At 38.0% G+C, this 19,162-nt stretch overlaps 1 protein-coding gene across 4 annotated transcripts in view; it reads right to left on the reverse strand.

Annotated features, from left to right (window-relative positions):
- The window catches only part of EXOC3 (exocyst complex component 3), a 30,129-nt gene continuing 10,967 nt past the window's right edge, over positions 1-19,162 (reverse strand). For all 4 annotated transcript variants that reach the window (XM_054059764.1, XM_054059763.1, XM_054059766.1 and 1 more), the window contains exons 4-13: positions 17,763-18,444; positions 13,559-13,676; positions 11,312-11,437; positions 9,657-9,757; positions 8,682-8,792; positions 7,820-7,970; positions 5,657-5,779; positions 2,905-3,066; positions 1,374-1,501; positions 1-923 (exon numbers count right to left, since the gene is read on the reverse strand). In XM_054059764.1, coding sequence (XP_053915739.1) covers positions 752-923; positions 1,374-1,501; positions 2,905-3,066; positions 5,657-5,779; positions 7,820-7,970; positions 8,682-8,792; positions 9,657-9,757; positions 11,312-11,437; positions 13,559-13,676; positions 17,763-18,444 — 1,874 coding nt within the window. In that variant the 3' untranslated portion in view covers positions 1-751. The remainder of the gene's footprint in view (positions 924-1,373; positions 1,502-2,904; positions 3,067-5,656; positions 5,780-7,819; positions 7,971-8,681; positions 8,793-9,656; positions 9,758-11,311; positions 11,438-13,558; positions 13,677-17,762; positions 18,445-19,162) is intronic.

The following is a 19,162-nucleotide window of genomic DNA, read 5'->3' on the forward strand; positions in this document are numbered from 1 at the left end:
TTGAAACAAAGATTTAAATCTACTGTAAATCTGTAAGAATGCAAAGAATACATAGCTGAAGATAGCAACAGCTTAACATTTTATTGAGCTGGTTTAGCTTTATGTGCTGTTTTTAGTGAATCAGTGAAAAAAAAAAATGTACCTCATGTATCTTTATTTATTCTCCCTATAATCAAATTGCACGGCAGCAAGTTCATTCAGTCCGTTAAGTCAGGAAACTGATTTCATAATTAAGTTTTCTGCAATAAACTATTTTACACCAAAGTAAGTACATACACAATGTATAACGTGAAAATGGATTGAGGACATTAATACATGCTCAATGCAGTGCCATATAAAGACAGCTCTGAAGGTGTCAGCTTAGGTATTGTAAGCGATGTGTGTTAGTATATCCAGCACTAATACAGCTTGGTTGGTTTTGGTATAAGTATCTTTATACAGCATTGCAGAGCACCGTGCAAACACATTCCACGAGAAAAACCTATCTGCTGACAGCAAAAAATGGCTGTAACAAATGGGTCGGTAAAAAGCCCCCTGGCCCTTAGAAGCTTCATTTTTCAAACGTGCCCTTTACATCCATCTTCTTTCAGAAATCTGAAATTACATTTCCCAAGTCTTTAGAAAGAAACATGCCTAGCAAGTATCAGTGTATATTGAACTTTACTCGAAAGAGCACTGCCAAATTTGCTCTCAAATATTTCAAACCTTTTGATCCCAGACCAGTAATGATGCACAAACACTGTGTTGCCAGTTACTTAAGAAGTTTTGGCACGGTTAGAGTAGGAACTGTAATTTCTTTAAAAATTGGCACATAGTTTGGATTCGGTTGGCTTGGACCTTGATCCAAAGTCTCAATGATAGTCTGCTTCATGTCTCTGCTGGCATCACCCCTCACTGTCAGCAAAGCTGCAATATGGTCATCCCTGCGAGAGGAAAATGGTAAAACTGGCATTAATAGGAAACTTCACACAAGTAAGAATTTTGTCAAAAAATATCACTTAGCTGGCAATCCTTTCCCTCAGTTTCAGCAGGTGCTTTAATTCTTAATCAGATCTCTAGTCACTCACTCAGAACTGGCTTTTCCAACTCAATATAAAGTACTATTTTGGCTGCTCTTAGGACTTTAAAACACATTTTATCCTTCCAAAACACAGAACGGAAGTATTTTCGTTATTCCTTAAGTGCTTAAGTGCGCATAAGTCCTAGTTCAGGTGACATACGTTATTTATTTGCATTACTTTTCATAAGGAAGTGGCTACATTCTGAAATATGAAAAATATGAACGCCTTGTTTTAAAATTCACCCAAGACTACAAAGAAACTATAATGTTATCTATCTATCTATCTTTGAACTTCAAGGGCAAAGAGAATTACCTGATATCTGGGTATTTACTGACCAACATTGAAACTTCCAGATAGAGCAGCGAAGGATCAGTTAGTTTGATGACCTCTGCAATGGCTTCAATGATGTCACAGAGTCCTTCTGTGTCCTCTCCAGAGCCCTGCAAGATGAAAAGTAAACAAAAAAGATTTTCAAAACAAAAGTAATCTCCCCTAATAGGTATTAAGACCCCCTTTAATTAGTAGTTTGTCTAATAATGCTCTTGAATTCCCCAAACAGCTGAATCTTCATATATTAAGAAAATAAAATATTTGAAAATTGTCACCATACGCCTCTCCCCCTCTCTCTGTTCTTCTTCATCCAGAGATCTACCTTCAGACTATCAGAAAGCCATCTCTTACAAACAATACGTTGTATTTATCCACATAGTGATGTATTTGTGTGATCTCTTGAATTTTTTGGTAACTTGTCTCAAGTTACCTTGTCTGAAGCCAGACCTCTTCTGCAACTTTACTTATAAACTGGCCCTATATTAGCTTTCTTCTAGTCATATGGCTGCCGAGGTAGCTTTCAACAATTGATAACTGAATTGCAATATCTGATAATCTCTGGGCTACTTCAGTGCTCTTAGGTCCAGGTCATCTGATCCAGCTGATCTGGTAGTATTCATTTCATTTATTCCATAACATCATCTATCAATGCCTTAATCTGAAACAGACCTTACACAGAATCCCACATAATGAAGGACCCTGAATGCAGGAGTTGCCCCACCATCTCCCCAAGTGAGCAGAGATGAATGCCCCCCCCTCCAGTTTTACAGTCTATCTTTCTGTGTTTTGTTTTTTTTTTTTTTTTTTTTTTTGCATATTGTCATCTGTTGGCTTTCCAGCAGATTCCTGCTCCTTATGCAGGTAAAAAAAAATGACCTAGTATTCATTTTAGGCCTATCTTGTACATCAGAAAGGGCCAACTCTCAATGGAGAGGGTTAGGAGCTCCTCACATAGAATTGTCCCTGCAGAGTTGTCCCAGACCCCTTGCACATTGTCTCTCAAATACCTTTTCTGGGCTGTCTTTTCTATTTCTTCTGTATTTTAAATGGGGTCAACATACTTGTGTGGTTGATTCTAAATGAATCAACACTCTAATTAATCAACACCAAACACTACTTCAGAAATGCAGTTATTATTACTTCGATCCAGTATTGCCCTTCTTCCAGCCAGGAAAAGCAAAGCCCAATTACTCTTTTTAAACAAACAACTGCTTTGTTATTGCACTTACTACTATAAATTCAGGGTACTCTTCTCTGACAGGCCATTCAAATATTCATCAGAGAGCTGTATAAACACAAAGCAGTAAAAACTGGTGCTCTGGAGCTTTAGCTGCAGGTTTGCGTGTGTTCAGAAACTGTCCGTGTCCTCAGCTGGCATCCTTCATATTCACAAGTCACCCATACCACGATGGGGACATGGAGTTCTAACTCAAGCCATTTTCCTCAAGCAGTAAACATGTGTGGTTTATTCTAAATTACCAGGTTAACAGCATTACCCAAAGCAAATACTTACAGCTGCAAGCTTCTTAAACAGAAATCTGAACTGTTCTGCTTCTTTGATCATTATTTCTGCACCCTCTTTTCTCTCTTCTGCATTTTTGAAGGATATACGTTTTAACATGATTGCTCTGATGTATTCCACAACCACTCTCCGATGGGCCTCAATAGTCATTGTCTGAAAGAAAAGAAAAAAAGGTGGTGGATTTTGCTGGTGATACCTGCAAACGTAGACATTGTGTTTAGTCTTTGAACAATTATTAAGCTTTGAAATGTGTATCTGCACTTATTCACCAGCATACAGTTTTTTGCTAATACTACATGTTTTGAGTGGTCTTAGGTTTTCGTGATGCTAACAGAAATGAAAAGGATGTGCCAAATATGAGAAAGAGAAACAAACCCAAGATACCTCTAAAGACATGTCTGAATTATTTTTGAGAGGCAACAAAAATAGAAGAACAACAATGAAATAGTTTGGATGACCTCTACAACAGACCTGTGCTTGGCCTTGTAGCCTTGCTCTTTGTATCTGGTCAAGGAATGACCAACCATCACAGAGGCTTCTTCTGGAGAACTCCAGTACACTGCATAGAGCGTGGCAAATTGTACCTATATTATCTGTCTGCTAAGAAGACCAAGAGCCAGCAGCAATCACTTTCTCAGATCTTCCTCAACTGATTTGCTGTTTCTGCACTTGTCTTTTTACGGGAGGCAGCTATGGGTGATGAAGTGAAGCATTTGGTATTGGTGCAAGAGTAATGCTGAGGTTTGGAAACAAATAAAACAAAAACCCCAAAGCTTTTACATGTTTTTTTCAACTCTAACGTAAGAAGAATCCTTAAGTCCCACAAGTCCTCAGATGGTTTTTTTTTCCCCTGCTAAGCACTGTGGCAAAGTTACCTATGATTAAGAAAAAGCCTGCATAACGGGTAGTCACAACCTTTTTATTATATTTTATTAGTATCTATCAAGCTTTAGTTTCAATCAACATGTTCTTCAGTCAAAATTTTGGAGAAAGGTCTCGGGAGAGGCAAAAAAAAAACCCCAAACCCCAAAGACAAAAAGATCGAAAACAACAGACTGTCAAATATTGGAAGTCACAGCCCTCACCCAGCACCCAGAAAATGTTTTCAAATCCTGGTCTCAAGACTGTGCAGAAATACCAGAGTTTACTCGTTGTTCAGGAATGGCTGCTCTGGCACCAGTAGAACTGATGCAAATCACACAGAGGAAAATTAACTGCACAGAATGGGCTGTAGGAGACTGACATTATGCCATATCCCACCAAAAAGTAAGTGAAGAAGAAAAGCTCTCCTGCAACTCAGAAAAAGAACACTCAAGAAGAGCCAACTGCGTGATGACAGGGCATTCACTTTACATGCGAGGAAAACTGCAAAGCAGAATGCTTGTAAGATCCAGATCCCCCCTGTTCCAGAAAAGCATCTTTCTTCTGTAGGTGCTCCATTCGTGTGACTTTTAAAAATTGGATTTTCAGAACAGTGTTAACCAAGAATATTTTAAAACCAGAAAGCAAGCCCACCGCAAACCAGGGAAACAAATGTGTCCCCCGTTCAGTGCTAGAACACACAGTGCCTTCTGTGGGAGATTTTTTTCATGTCGGGAGACAGTGGAGTAGCAGGTATGATGAGTGCCAAAGAATGTGTTTGTCATCTTCTTCCCCATAAGGTGGCAATAAAGGCTACATGATGAAACACATGTGATGGCAGAAACTGGCATTAACACTTAAAGAAACTCATGCCAAGCACTAGTACCTCACAGTAACAAACTAAATCTGGAAAAGAAAGCTGATCTATGGATACAGACTAATTTTGGGATTGACCTAATTTCTTTAGCGTACTTTGTTCTTGACTGAAAATGCATATTATTTACTTACATAACAAGGCCCCTAGGATCAGCAAATATTGAAGGTTAAGAGGTCATCAGATGAACTTTGACAATCCTCTTTACATCTTTAAGCGTTAAAGTAAGAAATAGCACATGTATGATTTTGAGACTGTCTTTTAAGCACTTCTACTTACTAAGAATTTGTAAGAAACTTCTCACTAAGAATTTGTAAGAAACTTCTCACTAAGAATTTGTAATTTGTAAGGCCTCACCTAAATCCTGATCTTGCTAGTTAACTATACAAGACTGACTTTAATTCTATAAAAGGTAAAACCAACTACAAGAATACTAAAGATTAAAGCATAACAGAGAAATCTAGGTATGCATTGATGAAGTGCAAGAAAAGAAAATTAAGATGACCTAACTCACACATCATGCTGCTATAACAGCACTTTAAACCTGAGTTATGCATTAGTTAAACCTTAAGGCACCAGCTTAACTATGCCTCATTGTACCTACTAAAACTAGGAATTACAGAATGTGTATCTATAAAAGAAAGTAATTATAAGCCAGAAAAAGTAGTTTCAGAAGAGAAAATTTTATCTGACTATAAACTAACTTCTGGGGAGAGGTAGAAAAGTAAAATGTAGTAAGAATACAATCTTGTAAACAAAGTGTTTTCTGGACTAAATCCTGCAACTCTGATCTGTCTTTGACAATACTGAATTACTGAACAAAAAGAAGATGAGAGTATTACATTTAGACTTATGCAATATGATTATGAACATTTTTTTCATTTCCAGTGATGAATCAATTGCAATTTCTGTATTCCTATTATGAATCCCATTCAGTGTTCAGAAATTCCAAACAAACATGATATTTGGAGTACATTAGCAAATTATCATAGAATATTTTGCACCTACCTTTTTATAAGGCTTTTTTATTTTTGCAAAGTCATTGAAATAATCCTCCACGGTGACACAGATCGTTCCTACTGCATTAGACCCCATCAACCACTTCTTTGTCATCAGCTCATTGAGATGTGGCTAAGAAGGTAACAAACAATTGGTCAGAACAAATTTTGACACTTCCATTACTATCAATCCAGCTACAAAAAAACCCAGGAGACAATTTAAAGTATTATACATGTCTAAACTACACTTCTTCAAGAGAAATAAGCAGTTAATATAGGAAAATTATGTGACCATTTGCCACAGAGCGCTACCCTGACATACACTTTAAATCATAGGATTATTGGGGTTGGAAGGGACCTTAAAGATCACTTAGTTCCAATCTCCCTGCCATGGGCAGGGACGCCTCCTACAAAACCAGGCTGCTCAAGGCCCCATACAACATGGCCTTGAACACTTCCAAGGAGAGGGCATCCACAACTTCCCTGGACAACCTGTTTCAGTGCCTCATCACCCTCATTGTGAAGAATTTCTTCCTAATGTCTAGTCTAAATCTTCCTCCCTCCAATTTAAAGCCATCCCCCCTCGTCTTACGGCCTTGTAAAAAGTCCCTCCTCAGCCTTCTTGTAAGCACCCTTCAGGAACTAGAAGGTCACTATAAGGTCTTCTTGAAGCCTTCTCCAGGCTGAACAAGCCCAACTCTCTCAGCCTGTCCTCGTATGGGTGCTGCTCCAGCCCTCTGATCATCTTCGTAGCCCTCCCCTGGATCCATATCCAACAGCTTCATATCCTTCTTAGGTTGGGGATTCCAGAACTGGACACAATACTCCAGATGAGGTCTCACATGAGCAGGCAGAATCCCCTCCCTGGCCCTGCTGGCCACGCTTTTTTTGATGCAGCCCAGGATACAGTTGGCCTTCTGGGCTGTGAGCACGCATTGCCGGCTCATGTCGAGCTTCTCATCAACCAGCACTCCAAAGTCTTTCTTTGCAGGGCTGCTCTCAACCACATCATCCCCCATCCTGTATTGAAACCGTGAATTGCCCCGACTCCAGTGTAGGACTTTGCACCTAGCCTTGTTGAACCTCATGAGTTCATGTCTACGCCAAATAAAACACTTAAGGGTCAAGGACAAAATTGGCATAAAAACTGATTACTCCAATTTTAAATATGAGGCACTTTTAAACTGTTGTGATAATTCAACTTCATGCTTGATTTCTTGAACTCCTACTGGCTATTCAGCTGTTCCTCTCTGATGGCCCCACAAACTTCCTGTGCCTATACCAGACTTGGTGGCCTATATGCTTTACTCCTTTCCCAGAACTCCACAACAAATAATTCCAGTATCCTCTATATCTACATACTCATCTTGCTTTGTTCTCCCCAGAGGAAAAATTGTTTACATCTTAGAGCATGGTATTTTATAAATTGTAACAGTGACATGAGGCTTGAGGTTAACGAATTGCAAAGAACATTCATTAGAGTAGATGAAAAGTCTTCTCATAATCAATGAACACAGTCAGTAAGAAACAAAGGTTTTGCTTAAGTGCTGCAAGATTTAAATAAACACCGCTCCCACATCTGTCTTACTATGAATCATTAAAGGTGTTCACATTACTACACTACTACAAATCTAACAAGTCCCAGAGCATCCTTCTTCACCCTCCCCCATTTCTTATTTCCTTGCCTTCCTCCCTATACTACCCATTTCTTTTTAGCTATAAATATCTATTTTTCCCTGAGGGACTCAATACAAGAAGTTAGAATTCTTAAACATGGAAATTTATCAGTCAGAAAGCACCCAGCTTTAGAGTAAATTAACTATTTTAATGCCAGATGTACTAGACCTGTACAAATACGATAACAATATCAGCAGGTTTCCCAAATAATTCAACACAACTATGTGAGTCTAAGACTAAATACAGTCTGCTAAGAAATATTCACTATATACAAAGCACCTGCCTGAAGTCATCCTGTGAAACATAATTAAGCAACCTTTCAGTCTCTTACATGCAAACCATACCAGTGAAGATCAATACGGACATTTACTGGCATTTTGCTAGCACACCACATGTAAAATATGTTTAGCATAAGACTTCATAACCACTTCATTCCTAAACTGTTTTTCCTTATAAAATAATGCTTCTGGTTTTTTTGAGGAAAAAAAGTTCTAACCTCTAAATCCATGAAGACTTCATCTAGCAGGCTAGAGCATCCTTCTTTGGCAATGACGTCTAAAGTTGCATCCATGCTCGTATGACTGATTGACAACGTGTCTTCCATTTCAGTTTTCAAGTATTTTCTTTTCAGACTGACTATAGATTCTCTGTGACAAATAACAATGCTTTTCATCCTTCATTGATGCACAATTTTATTACTAGTAAATTTTCAGAGTGCATACACAGTAAGACATACTAGACAGTTTTATCTTCGCAAGGAGAACTAACATCTGCTGCTTGCTTTGGAAGCCTCAATTTACTTCTTGCATGATTTTAGAGTGATCAACCTAGACTACTAACAAACTACTGCTGATTCATACACTTGAGAATGGCAGCAGATGTGGATGAACATGGGGTTGGATTGCTGAGCACTGAGACATAAGCAAAGCGGATTTCTTTCTCCTGTTTTGATATTCCTGATAGACCAAGCTCTACCTTTAGTTCAGTTCACCTGGATCACAGTGATTGAAAGTGTGCTGTGAGAGATCAAATGTAAAATATGGCAGGCCCCAGACAAACTAACTGAAGTAACTTTCAGAAAGTCGAGGTTAAATTTATTCAGCAATGTAATTCTTGGAATAACAAGTGGATTTTCAGTAGTGAGGGGCAATGGCTTGGCTTGCCAAAGGCAAGAGCAATCACAGTATCTGCCTCCTGAAACAGTAACATAATTTAAATCAGTTGTCTTTGTTTAGTCAGCTAAACTATCTTAACTGAAACCCTCTTTATATACAAAAGAAAGGAAGGTCCTGAGAACATGTAGTATGACAAATGAAATATCAATACTCTCACAATACTGCAAGAACATGCAGACTTACTTAAAGGTTTGACAGTTGTTGATGACTGCTATCATGTATTGAACATAGCACTGAGGATACCGACGATTTTTAAGATGTTCTTCTTTATATAACTGCGCTTCATCTTTGTACCTGTAACATATACAAAAAATGGCTTTAAACAGACAGAAATCTGTAATGACTTAAGTATACCTATAGGACCAAACGCTCCGTAAGAACCTGTCAGGTACTTAGAAGTATTTTATAAAGGGCTTGTTGCTCATGTGATGTTCTGGGCAGAATCCAGTCGAAGAGGGGTTTACTGTCTTCCTTATGAGGAAGAGATACAAATTTGAGATATAAAGGAAAGTGGAACTGACTCCAAAGATCAGAAATATTTGCAGACAGGAACTGAAAGTGCCACTCAACAGGACAAAAGAACTTCTGCTGTGAAACTGGGGAAGGGAGAAGGAAGGCAAGAAAAGGAAAAGGAAGAAAAGCTTGGTTGGCATGGATGCGATAGGAGAAAGATGAAGGAAAATCCTAATCCACATTAGGATTTTTTTAACATTTGGGGTTAGGGTTGGGTTGGGGGGGTTAAGGGGTGGGGCGCTGGGTAGGGTTGGAGGTTGAGGGTTAGGATTCGGGGACTAGGGGTTCAGGGTTAGGGTTGGGAGTTGAGGATTAGAGGGTCAGGGTTGGGGCTTGAGGGTTACGGCTAGGATCAGGGGTTAGTGTTTGGGTCAGGGGTTAGGCAGTTAGGGGATTAGGTGGCTAGAGGCTTAGGCAGCCAGGGGTTCGGGGGTTAGGGGACTAGCGGCTTAGGGTTAGGGGTTAGGGTCAGGGGTTGAGAGTTAGGGGCTTGAGGGTTTGGGGGTTAGGTTTGGGGGTCAGGTTTGGGGGTCGGAGGTTGAGAGTTTGGGGGGCTGGGGGGCTAGGGCTGGGGGATTAGGGTTGTAGGAACAAAGAGAGAGGCTGAGGCAGGATAAAGCATCTATATTTTAAAAATTATGTTACCTGGTTAGAAATGAATTCATTTGCTGAAGACATAGAAGGAGTACCTTTGTTTTCAAATCTTCATTTATCTGAGCAGCCACCTGAAGATTCTGCTCAAACATCTAATTTTAAAAAAGAGTTTAGTTAGAAAGAGAGGCCTTTATCACTGGTTAACCAAAGACAGAACTCCTATCTTGTTGGACTATCACTACTACAACGTATGTTGTTGGTTTTGGGTTTGTTTTTTAAACAAGCCCAGACAGTTGCGGCTGACTAAACCAAAAAGCATTATTTCCATAAGTGCAATTAACAAATTATTGACAACTATTAATGTATGCTGCAGTTTTGTCCCTTTACCAAAAACAGCTGCATCCTTTCTTCAGCAAAAATTACTTAATATTTCTAGTGCAGCAGGAATTCAGCTTTACAGTGGATCAAACTTCTTCAGTCAGCTCCTGCAGCTACGCATCAATAACCTTATAACAACGCCCAATGCCTTTGCATTCCCCATATATGAAAGTAGTACATGACACTAGTGAAGTAGAAAGGACGCCTGAAGTTTAGAAATAGAACTAGGCACAAGATCTAGGTGACCTACAGCGAACTGTGTATGAGGGGACGGGGACTGGAATGGGAAGGTACAAAGCCAGGTAGAAACAAACTGCTTTTATGCAGAGATGATTTTCAAAGTTTCACCATTACACAGAATCATAAAATGGTTTGCCAGTAAAAAAATTCTTCATAATATGTAATCTAAACCTCCCCTCTTTCAGCTTAATGAATCTCAACACTGCAGCCTTTGACAGCATGATACTAGAGCGAATCAGTCACCAGTTTCTTTGATATCACACACTTCCTGAAAAGGATTAGATGAAGTCAGTCTTGGCACTAATATAAATGTGAAAAAATGCAGCAAAGGTCCTGGTAGAAGACAGGATGAAAAAATGCAGGAGGAAGAGAGCATCTCTCTTTCATTGAAGGTACTTGGCAATATTTGTGAAGAAAAAATAGTAAATAAGCATAATAAGCTGACATTTTTCTGGTTGATAAAGATCATTTTAAAAACCTTCAACTTCTACTACCAACAACAGGGTGGTACAGTTTGGTTTGAGTTTTTTTTGTGGCTTTTTTTAACACCTTAGAAATAGCCTTTTCGGTTTTGAGACTATTAAATAATTTGCACGGGCATTAATGTTAACTGAAGTAGTGTTTAAACAGCAACATTTTTGATCTTCAACAGAACTTTTCTTTCCAATATTAAGGTGAATAATTTATAGGCACAAATCCATGCTTAGCTACCTCAGTACCATGTTAACAACAAACAGTATTCACAAACATCTCATCTGGTAGGCTTATGTTACAAATTTACACAATGAGACCTAAATGAAAGCAGTTATCTAATATATTAGTTGTCAACTAAATAGGCTGGGAAAAACATGTTTCTAATTGACACGTAAAAAGTACTAAGTCTTCAAGCGTTAAAGAGAAAAAAGGCAAATAAAAACCTCAGAAGAAATAATCCAACTAATAACTCTACAGGAAAAAGAAACTAAAGAACTATACTCCAACAGGCATAGAAATAACAGACAGTTTGGTTCCCCTCCTCTGCCTCTCCCTTCCCCCAAATGCATGTACTGCTTCTACAGGTTTTCTAGAATAACCAAGTTCTCTAATACCTGAAAAACAATAGCTGGGAGCGTAGTCTGATAGTACCCATCTTGATCCGCTTCAGGTTCGGTTTCTTTTATCCAGTCTTTTTTATCTGTCTCCAGTGCTTTTCGTAGCCAGCCAATGATGTTTGACTACATTAAATAAAGGAACCAGGAAAAGATTTAATCTAACACAACAAACAACCCCACTACAATATCTGAAATAGCAGACTTTCCAAAATGCAGAGTGCCATAGTAACAGATAATGTTGACCATTCTTGTCATCCTTACAGAACAGAAACAAAATTTGCATTAACAAAGACAAAGGTTAGCACTGGTAAACTAGTGATGGAGTCTGGGTCAAGCTTAGGCACGTTTTGGAAGGGCAGTGCTCCAAATACAAAGAGCAAATCACTTTGTCAGAATCAACGTGCTTACTAACTTTGGAAGCACTTATTAAGCCTCAAGGCTTTAGGTTTCAAACTTAATTTTTCAACAAGTGAAAAGATCAGGGTAATACCAAATAAAATTATGAAAATTAGCACATATCCACATGTAGTTCCTTTTACCTATATTTTAGGAAACTGATGCTTGTTACCATTGGAAACAAAACCCCAGGATTAGATTAATTGAGTTGCATTTCTTGGAATTTAAGTGCTGAAAATAGCAATTGAGATACAATAGCTGTCTCTATTCCCATCCAACAAGCACAGTGGACAGCAAACACACATTAAGAACAACTGGTTTTAGAACTGGATTTTCTGATCACTTGTATGACATGGATACCATGGACATCTTTGCAAGAGCAGGTAGTGAAGATGAGCATGTTTGCTAAGTATGTAATTGGATTCTCCGATCTGTCTACCTAAAATAATTACCCCTATGCTTTCAAAGGGTTGGACTTTTCTGCCTCTTTTCTACTTTGTTCACATTTAGTTAAAGACCCCAGTAATAAAGACTCATACCTCTTTCCAGTGTATAACAGGCATATTGCTGTACCCTACCATGCAAAATTAAACATGAGCAGTAGGCACATACAGAAATAAAGCAGAAGTTTAAGAGGGCATGGGTAGAAAATTGGACCAGACTGAATCCTGTGAAACAAACAGGCAGTTTCAGTATTTTCTGTGTTTAACAAAACAGCAGCTTTGCTTTTTTTAGACTATAAATACAATGATGTTCTACATATAATATTTTTCAGTTAGTAGGGGAAAAAAAAAAAGTTCATAAAAAAACCCAACACAGGTACATTTTTCTCATCTTAAGAGTGTGATAAAATGAATTCAAAGGCATTTGTTGAGGCAAGTCAAAAGCAGCTCGAGAAAACAATCCAATGGTTTTTTTTTTGTCCTAAACCTAAAGGAAGAAAACCAAACTTGCATAAAAGCCCTAGTAAAGCTAATGTGAAGCTAAGCCTCTACCGCAACTTCCTTGTGACATAATAAGATCTGTTCATATCATTGCAGTGAGTATCAAGTCCAAGTAGTTGCTGTTGCTGGACGTATTTTAATAGCTAGCATGTCCCAAGAAGCAAAAATTTTCTTTCCTCTGCTCGGCAGAGCTCCTAAACGTAGGAGGAGTAGGAATTCAATTGAACAATGTAAGAACAGCAAGTCTGAAGTTCCGCCCACCCCAATATCCAGTCTCAGAGGCAATTAATAGTGTATCTTTAAAGAAAAATACATTTAAACCCCTGACAGCCACACACTGATTCCTCTGTCATGTAGCTGACTGATTTCCAGTGACTTTTAGGATAAGCAAGCAGCAGTGTCTTTAACATGCATTTGAAATGGCATCCACAAAAAGAAGTTATTCTCATGCAATCAGCAGGCATGAAAGGAAAAGACTGTTAAATCAATAAAACTGGCAAACAAGATCACCACTGCCGTGAAAAGATCAGATTTGTATGAAACGTTGATGTGGTTACTATAGGGATCAAGCTGCATTCAGTAGCATGTAAGTATGGGTAACACCTAACATACTAGTATTATGAATTTAGATGTGTGAACACTGGAATTCCTTCCTTGCCAATAAACTATGATTAACACAGTCTGTAAAGCATAATTATTCCTTGAAATGTTATGATTCACATCTATGAAATCATCTTATAATAACTTCACAAACAAACCTACACAGAATATATGAAAATTTTACAAAAGTAATGATACTGGGTTCATGTTTGTCATAATAGTTTCCCCAGACTGAGGAACAGCACTGAGGCACTAACGCAGCTACACATTCACCCAAAGGTGTCTTTGAATTATTATTACTCACAGTGAGTGTTGACATATACTTGTTGAGAAGCTGCTCTACCACATTTTGCGAAATCAGAGGATCCAGAGAATTTATATCCACTTCAGGAGACAGTTCTGGATTTCCCATCATCTCTGCACTGAGTTTTTATTTTTTTAAAAAAAAAAAAAAAAAAAAAGACATCGCAGATTAGTAAGAAAAATGAGATGAAAAAGTTAAAAACTATGCAGCCTTTTTTTGTGTGATTGCTGTAAAGTGCAATTTTCCAAAACCTATATGTTACAGTTAAAAAAATTTCTTAATAGTAACTGCAATAATAAATGCATTTACAAAGAATGCAAATAAAACTATGTAGAAGAACAGGATGTAAAAGCTATAGCCTAACATATGTTAAAAAGCATGTTACAGACATACATTTTCAGCCCTTCCATGCATTTGTAACTTTTATGAATGAGAATCAGCAATTGCTTAAATAAAAGCAAATAAAAGCCAACTGGTTCAACTTTGTAGGCTCTTAATAGGGGACATTTTTATGTCTTTTATCTTTCAGAGGTGATGACAGACAATGTACACGTTCTGAATTTCACAACAGAAATGATCAGTGACAAGTATGGAATACTCTGCTCGGAGTTTCTCCAAAGAGCTTTGGGTGTGCTACTTGTATCACATCCATAGAAAGGCTGAAACACATTAAAAGAAAATCTACCAATGTTTCCTGTTTTGGTAGTGAATACACCTAATCTGCGAGGAAGCAACATCTTGCATGCCAAATCAAAAGGGCACTTCACGGATACTGTATTACATTGGCACCATTAGCAATACTTGCTTAAAAATAAACATTCTTGATTTTATAGGATCAGAAAGAAACTAGAGCAACTCTCAAAAATATTTTGACAAAGATTATATAAAATTAACAGTTTAAAGTAATATTTTGCATCTATAACTTAAGATGTTATAAAGAGTTGCTTGTGTAACTGAAATGCAAAAACAAAGCTATGCCAAAGCACAAAGTAGCCAGAACTTACAATACTTCATGCTGAAAGAAATCAATAACTCAAAACCACACTCTTCAGAGAGTGCTTTATTAACAGTTGATGGAAATATATTCAATCATAATAAATTAGTTTCACGTTCCATTCTAGTGTGCCTTTCAAGCCAGAAATTCTGTATTTGCAGTGACAGCTATTAAAAAAGGCAAATAATAATAAAAAAATCCCTAAACAGGTGTTTGGTTTGTATATTTCTGCAAGTTAAATTTGTTCTCTGGCTACTTGCAGTGAGTCAGCAGAGTGGTGCTTCTACATCATGAAAAAAAACTCCAAGCACCCAAAACCCCATCCTATGGCTACCTACTTCTTGTGTTTGAAACCATAAAAACTACTGCAACTGAACACTTCATATTTACAGCATCTTGCTGAGCCTGCAGGAAAAGGGACTGAAGATATTTTAAGTGGCTCAAGCTAATCAGAAAAGTGAATTCCATTCTACCGCTGTTTACATAAAGAATACATTTAACAGCAGGACCTGCTCTAGGCTTGAATAAGAAGTTGTTTATGGAACTGTGCCTTATTAAAAAATACTTCCAGCCTCATTATACCATCATTATCTTCACTTCACAAGGCCACAGAGACAAACCGAAACCCCAAAACAAACACTACAGACTCCTACCTCTAGCCTCTGCAGACAAAAATTGCTCTATACACAAGTTCTCTTTCCTGATTACCACAATTCAAGTGCCTGAGGCAAAGGAAGTGATAAGACAACCCTCCTTACAGTTCTGAGAGGTTTCTAACTATAGGAAAGAATTATTTCCTTTCAACAAAACGTTTATAATCAACTTGAAATTTAAACCAGAATTGCATTAGCGGTAAACTAACAGTTTGGAAGATTTCTATTCTGCCTCCCATGCCAGGCTTGCCACCAGTCCCGCTCTGTCTTGGTAAAAACCTGTATTTGGTCTAGAGACAGCATCCAACTGGATACAAAGCACCATTCCTTCGAGTGAGGATTGTTGACAGTGCCTACAGCAACACTGGTGAACTCTTTTAGTAGTGTAGTCAACACTAGATCAGTATCTGATAAAATGAGGTTACTAATATGGGCATCAGGGACTCGTACAACTTCTTTTTCTTTTTCCCCAAATACACATTAGAGTCCTGCCCCCAGGCCAGCAGAGGTTTAGTAACAGCAGTATATTTCCAGAACTCTCATTGACTTAAATATGAAACAGAAAAACATCTAGCATAGTAAAAATGCATCCTACTCAAACGTTGAATGCTATTATTCCACATGGAGCAAAACATTATTTCTCAGCTACGAGCTGAATGCAGTTCTAAAGGCAGCTTGTAAGGCATGCTCTGGTAAAGTAGAACATGATTATTTTAAAATTCCTATCTTGCAAATATTATAAACAGCTGTTATGCTTGGCTTTTCTTCTCAAGTCATTACATGGAAAAAGCCGTCAATGCTTCTCTTAATTGGTCAGTATTTTCTCAGCTGGTTGAAGAGCAGCTGTAATATGCAAATACAAGCATAAACTTGTATATTCACTCTAATATTACAATTACATTTAATTACATGTAATTATTAAATTACATTTAATAAAAGTAGAGAAAGATTGGAAAGGACAAAACTTCAACCACACAATATTCCATAGAAGCGAACAAAGAATGGAACGGCAGTTCAGAACGTATCTTTTCACGCAGGGAACAGAGTGTGTTCTCAGATATCTTCTACTGTATCTACACCTCTTACTATTTCACTTCCTTCACAGGGTTCTGCCATGAGGTGCTATGAGCACATAACTTGCTGTAGCAGGAATGATCTCTTTATGATTTGTTTGCTTTGTAAATAGATGCAACACCAGCTTTGCTCCTCGCCTTTGCCCTCCCTATGATGGAACACGTATCGAGATTACTATTGAGTTAGGCCATTAAGAGCTAAAGCTACCTGCTCTCCTTTCTCGGGAAAGGGCAGATGGACAATTTTAAGACCAAGAATTGCCTTACTGGGACAATAGCCCTAGGATGCAAATAAAGAACCTGGGAGCAGGTGCCAAGGTCATGCCTCTATAGGTAGAGGAATTCAGGCATTTCTGACTTTCATTCATTATGGAGTAATTCCTCTGGCCTTCTATAAACCAAGAAAAGGCCAATGAACTCTGCTCCTTTACCTTATCGGTAGCTGTACCCTTAATAGAAGCTGCACCTCTCATATATATTGCACAGCTATCTAAATATGCATCAGTGGGTGCTCCAAATTGTTCCCTGCAGGGAAGAAAAGTAGAACTTTGCAGTGTAGAGCAAAGCACAGAGTTCTAAACACAAAATGAATCTTAAAGTTGGTTATAAAAACTCTACAGAACAGTATTATTTCCTACTTATTTGCTTTAAGGTATTATACTCTAAATCTATCAAGTGTCCAATTCATTGAATTAGTGAAACTGAACAACTGAGGTTGGCAAAAGTGTACATGAACTCTGAGTCAACACCAGCTATTGAGAATAGGATTAGTCAGAAGCCACAGAAAGGCTAGCATTACTTTTTCCAAACACAACAGTTGCCCTAGTAACTCCATGCCAGCAAAAACTGAACAGTTGCTGTTTCAGCTGTTTCAACCCAGAGGATGAAAAAAACCCAACCCGTAATACTTAAGTTATTCCAACAAATCACAAAACTCAAAAGAAAAGAGTTTAAGACTATCACAGGAGACAACCTGTAACCAAAAATTCTTCTAAATAAACAAATCACCACACAGTTCTGGGAGAAAACCTGAAGGAAGTTACTACATTCTTTCCATTTAACAGTACTGAATCAACACTCCCAACCCCTTGAAAAAGAACAATAGAAAGCTAATAATCACAGAAAACTTCTGGGGCTGTGGCCAACAACGAATATTTTGTTTCATACATCAGCTTGTGGTTTCTCCTGTTCTTCTTCCACACAAATACAAGCTGGTCGCAGCTTCAAGCAGGTCATCTTTACATGCATTAAAATTTTAAGCTTAAAAAGCAACTCAAAATCACATATTAGAAAATGCAAAGAAGTTTTAAGGAACAATTTCTAGGAAGCGAAATGCATAACAAATATCAAACCAACAAGCTCTTTACTATTATTCCTCTGTTATCTTCTTCTATGTTAGTAGATACACAAATATTAGCACACAAACCGTGCTTTGCCTGCTTACTCTCAATAACTGCTAAAAGAAGAGGTTAAGGGGATCTTACCTTTTGTATGTATTTAAAACCCAACTTAGAAGGCTAACAATCTCATTTGCTTCCAGATCCTCTGCAGCAAGCTCTTGCATGCGGGTGGACAAAGCCTGATGGTACATGTTTAGCAACTTGTTGAAAATGTCATAATGTGGAGGAAAACATTGATCCAGCAGGGTTTTAGCTACAAGCAGGTCATCAAGGACATATTTACGTATGATTTCCAGATGGCGCACAAGCCACATTTTGTCAGATTCTCTAGTATCCGCTTGAGTGCCTTCAATTCGCGTGCTCACAGTTCTTTCCAAAATGTTGAACATTTTTTCTTTCCACTTCTTTGGTCTGCCAGGAGGTATGAATCCAGTTTGTTTTTTCCGGTCTAACATGCGCCTGTCAATTTTCTCCTCCCTCTCAATTATCCTAACAACAGAAACAAGTAAGGTTGGATCTCGGCGGACTGTAACAAGAGATCTTTGGACCACCATCCAAAGTTGCTTCGCCAACTCCTCAGAAAGTTTTTGCATATCCCCAAAGTATGTATGAATGAGGTTCATGTCATGTGTGTTTTTGCTGTCCATGCGATACTGCTCATACATCAGGTTATCACGCGAGCACTCTAAATCCATCAGTTTCCGATGAGCTTGCAGAAGTTCCCCTCGTTCAATCAGATCTTGGGTCTCCCTGACTATTTCTGGAACTGAAGGAAAGGCAAAGAAGAAAAAAAACCACAAAGAATAAAACAACACAATCAAAATACAAATAATAAATACAAATCAATAAAAGCAGTAGGAAACAAGTTGGAGAACAGCTGTAGTGATTACTTTGAAATAATTTAAAAGAAAATATTTTTAAATAAGTAAACTCTATATATCTTTCTACATTATTTACTATAATGGTCCATTTTGATCAGTGGCTAAACAAAGATCATGGCGCCAAAAGAATGTAACTTCCTTCCCCTCCCTCTGCCCCCTTTTGAAAAAAAAAACCCAAACAACAAAACGAGAGTCTACTATGAAACAAACTGCAGTACTAGCTTTCTTACATCTTATGCAGAAGGCTTTTAAACTTGCCTGACTAAAAGTCACTTACCCTATATAACCTGAGGCTGCATATACCCAACAAATACTGAATTTTACCTCCTTCTTGAAGGAACACTTTTTGCCTGACTAGGGCACAAAGGAAGAATAGGGATAATTACCTATGCTGCTAAACTATTTAGAATATTGGTCGTCTTTACTATTTTTCAGTATTTGAGGAATAATACAGAAGAAGATTAGGATCCTGTGGGGTAAAGAACTGATAAATCTCAGAAGAAAAACTGCTACTGCAAAAAAATGCAGCTAGTGATAAAGCTGGCAGCCCCTCAAAAAGATTTGATAAAACAGTTATACGTAATCATTAATCACAGAATCATA

Source organism: Cuculus canorus, chromosome 2, assembly GCF_017976375.1.
Source record: "Cuculus canorus isolate bCucCan1 chromosome 2, bCucCan1.pri, whole genome shotgun sequence".
Lineage (NCBI taxonomy): Eukaryota > Metazoa > Chordata > Aves > Cuculiformes > Cuculidae > Cuculus > Cuculus canorus.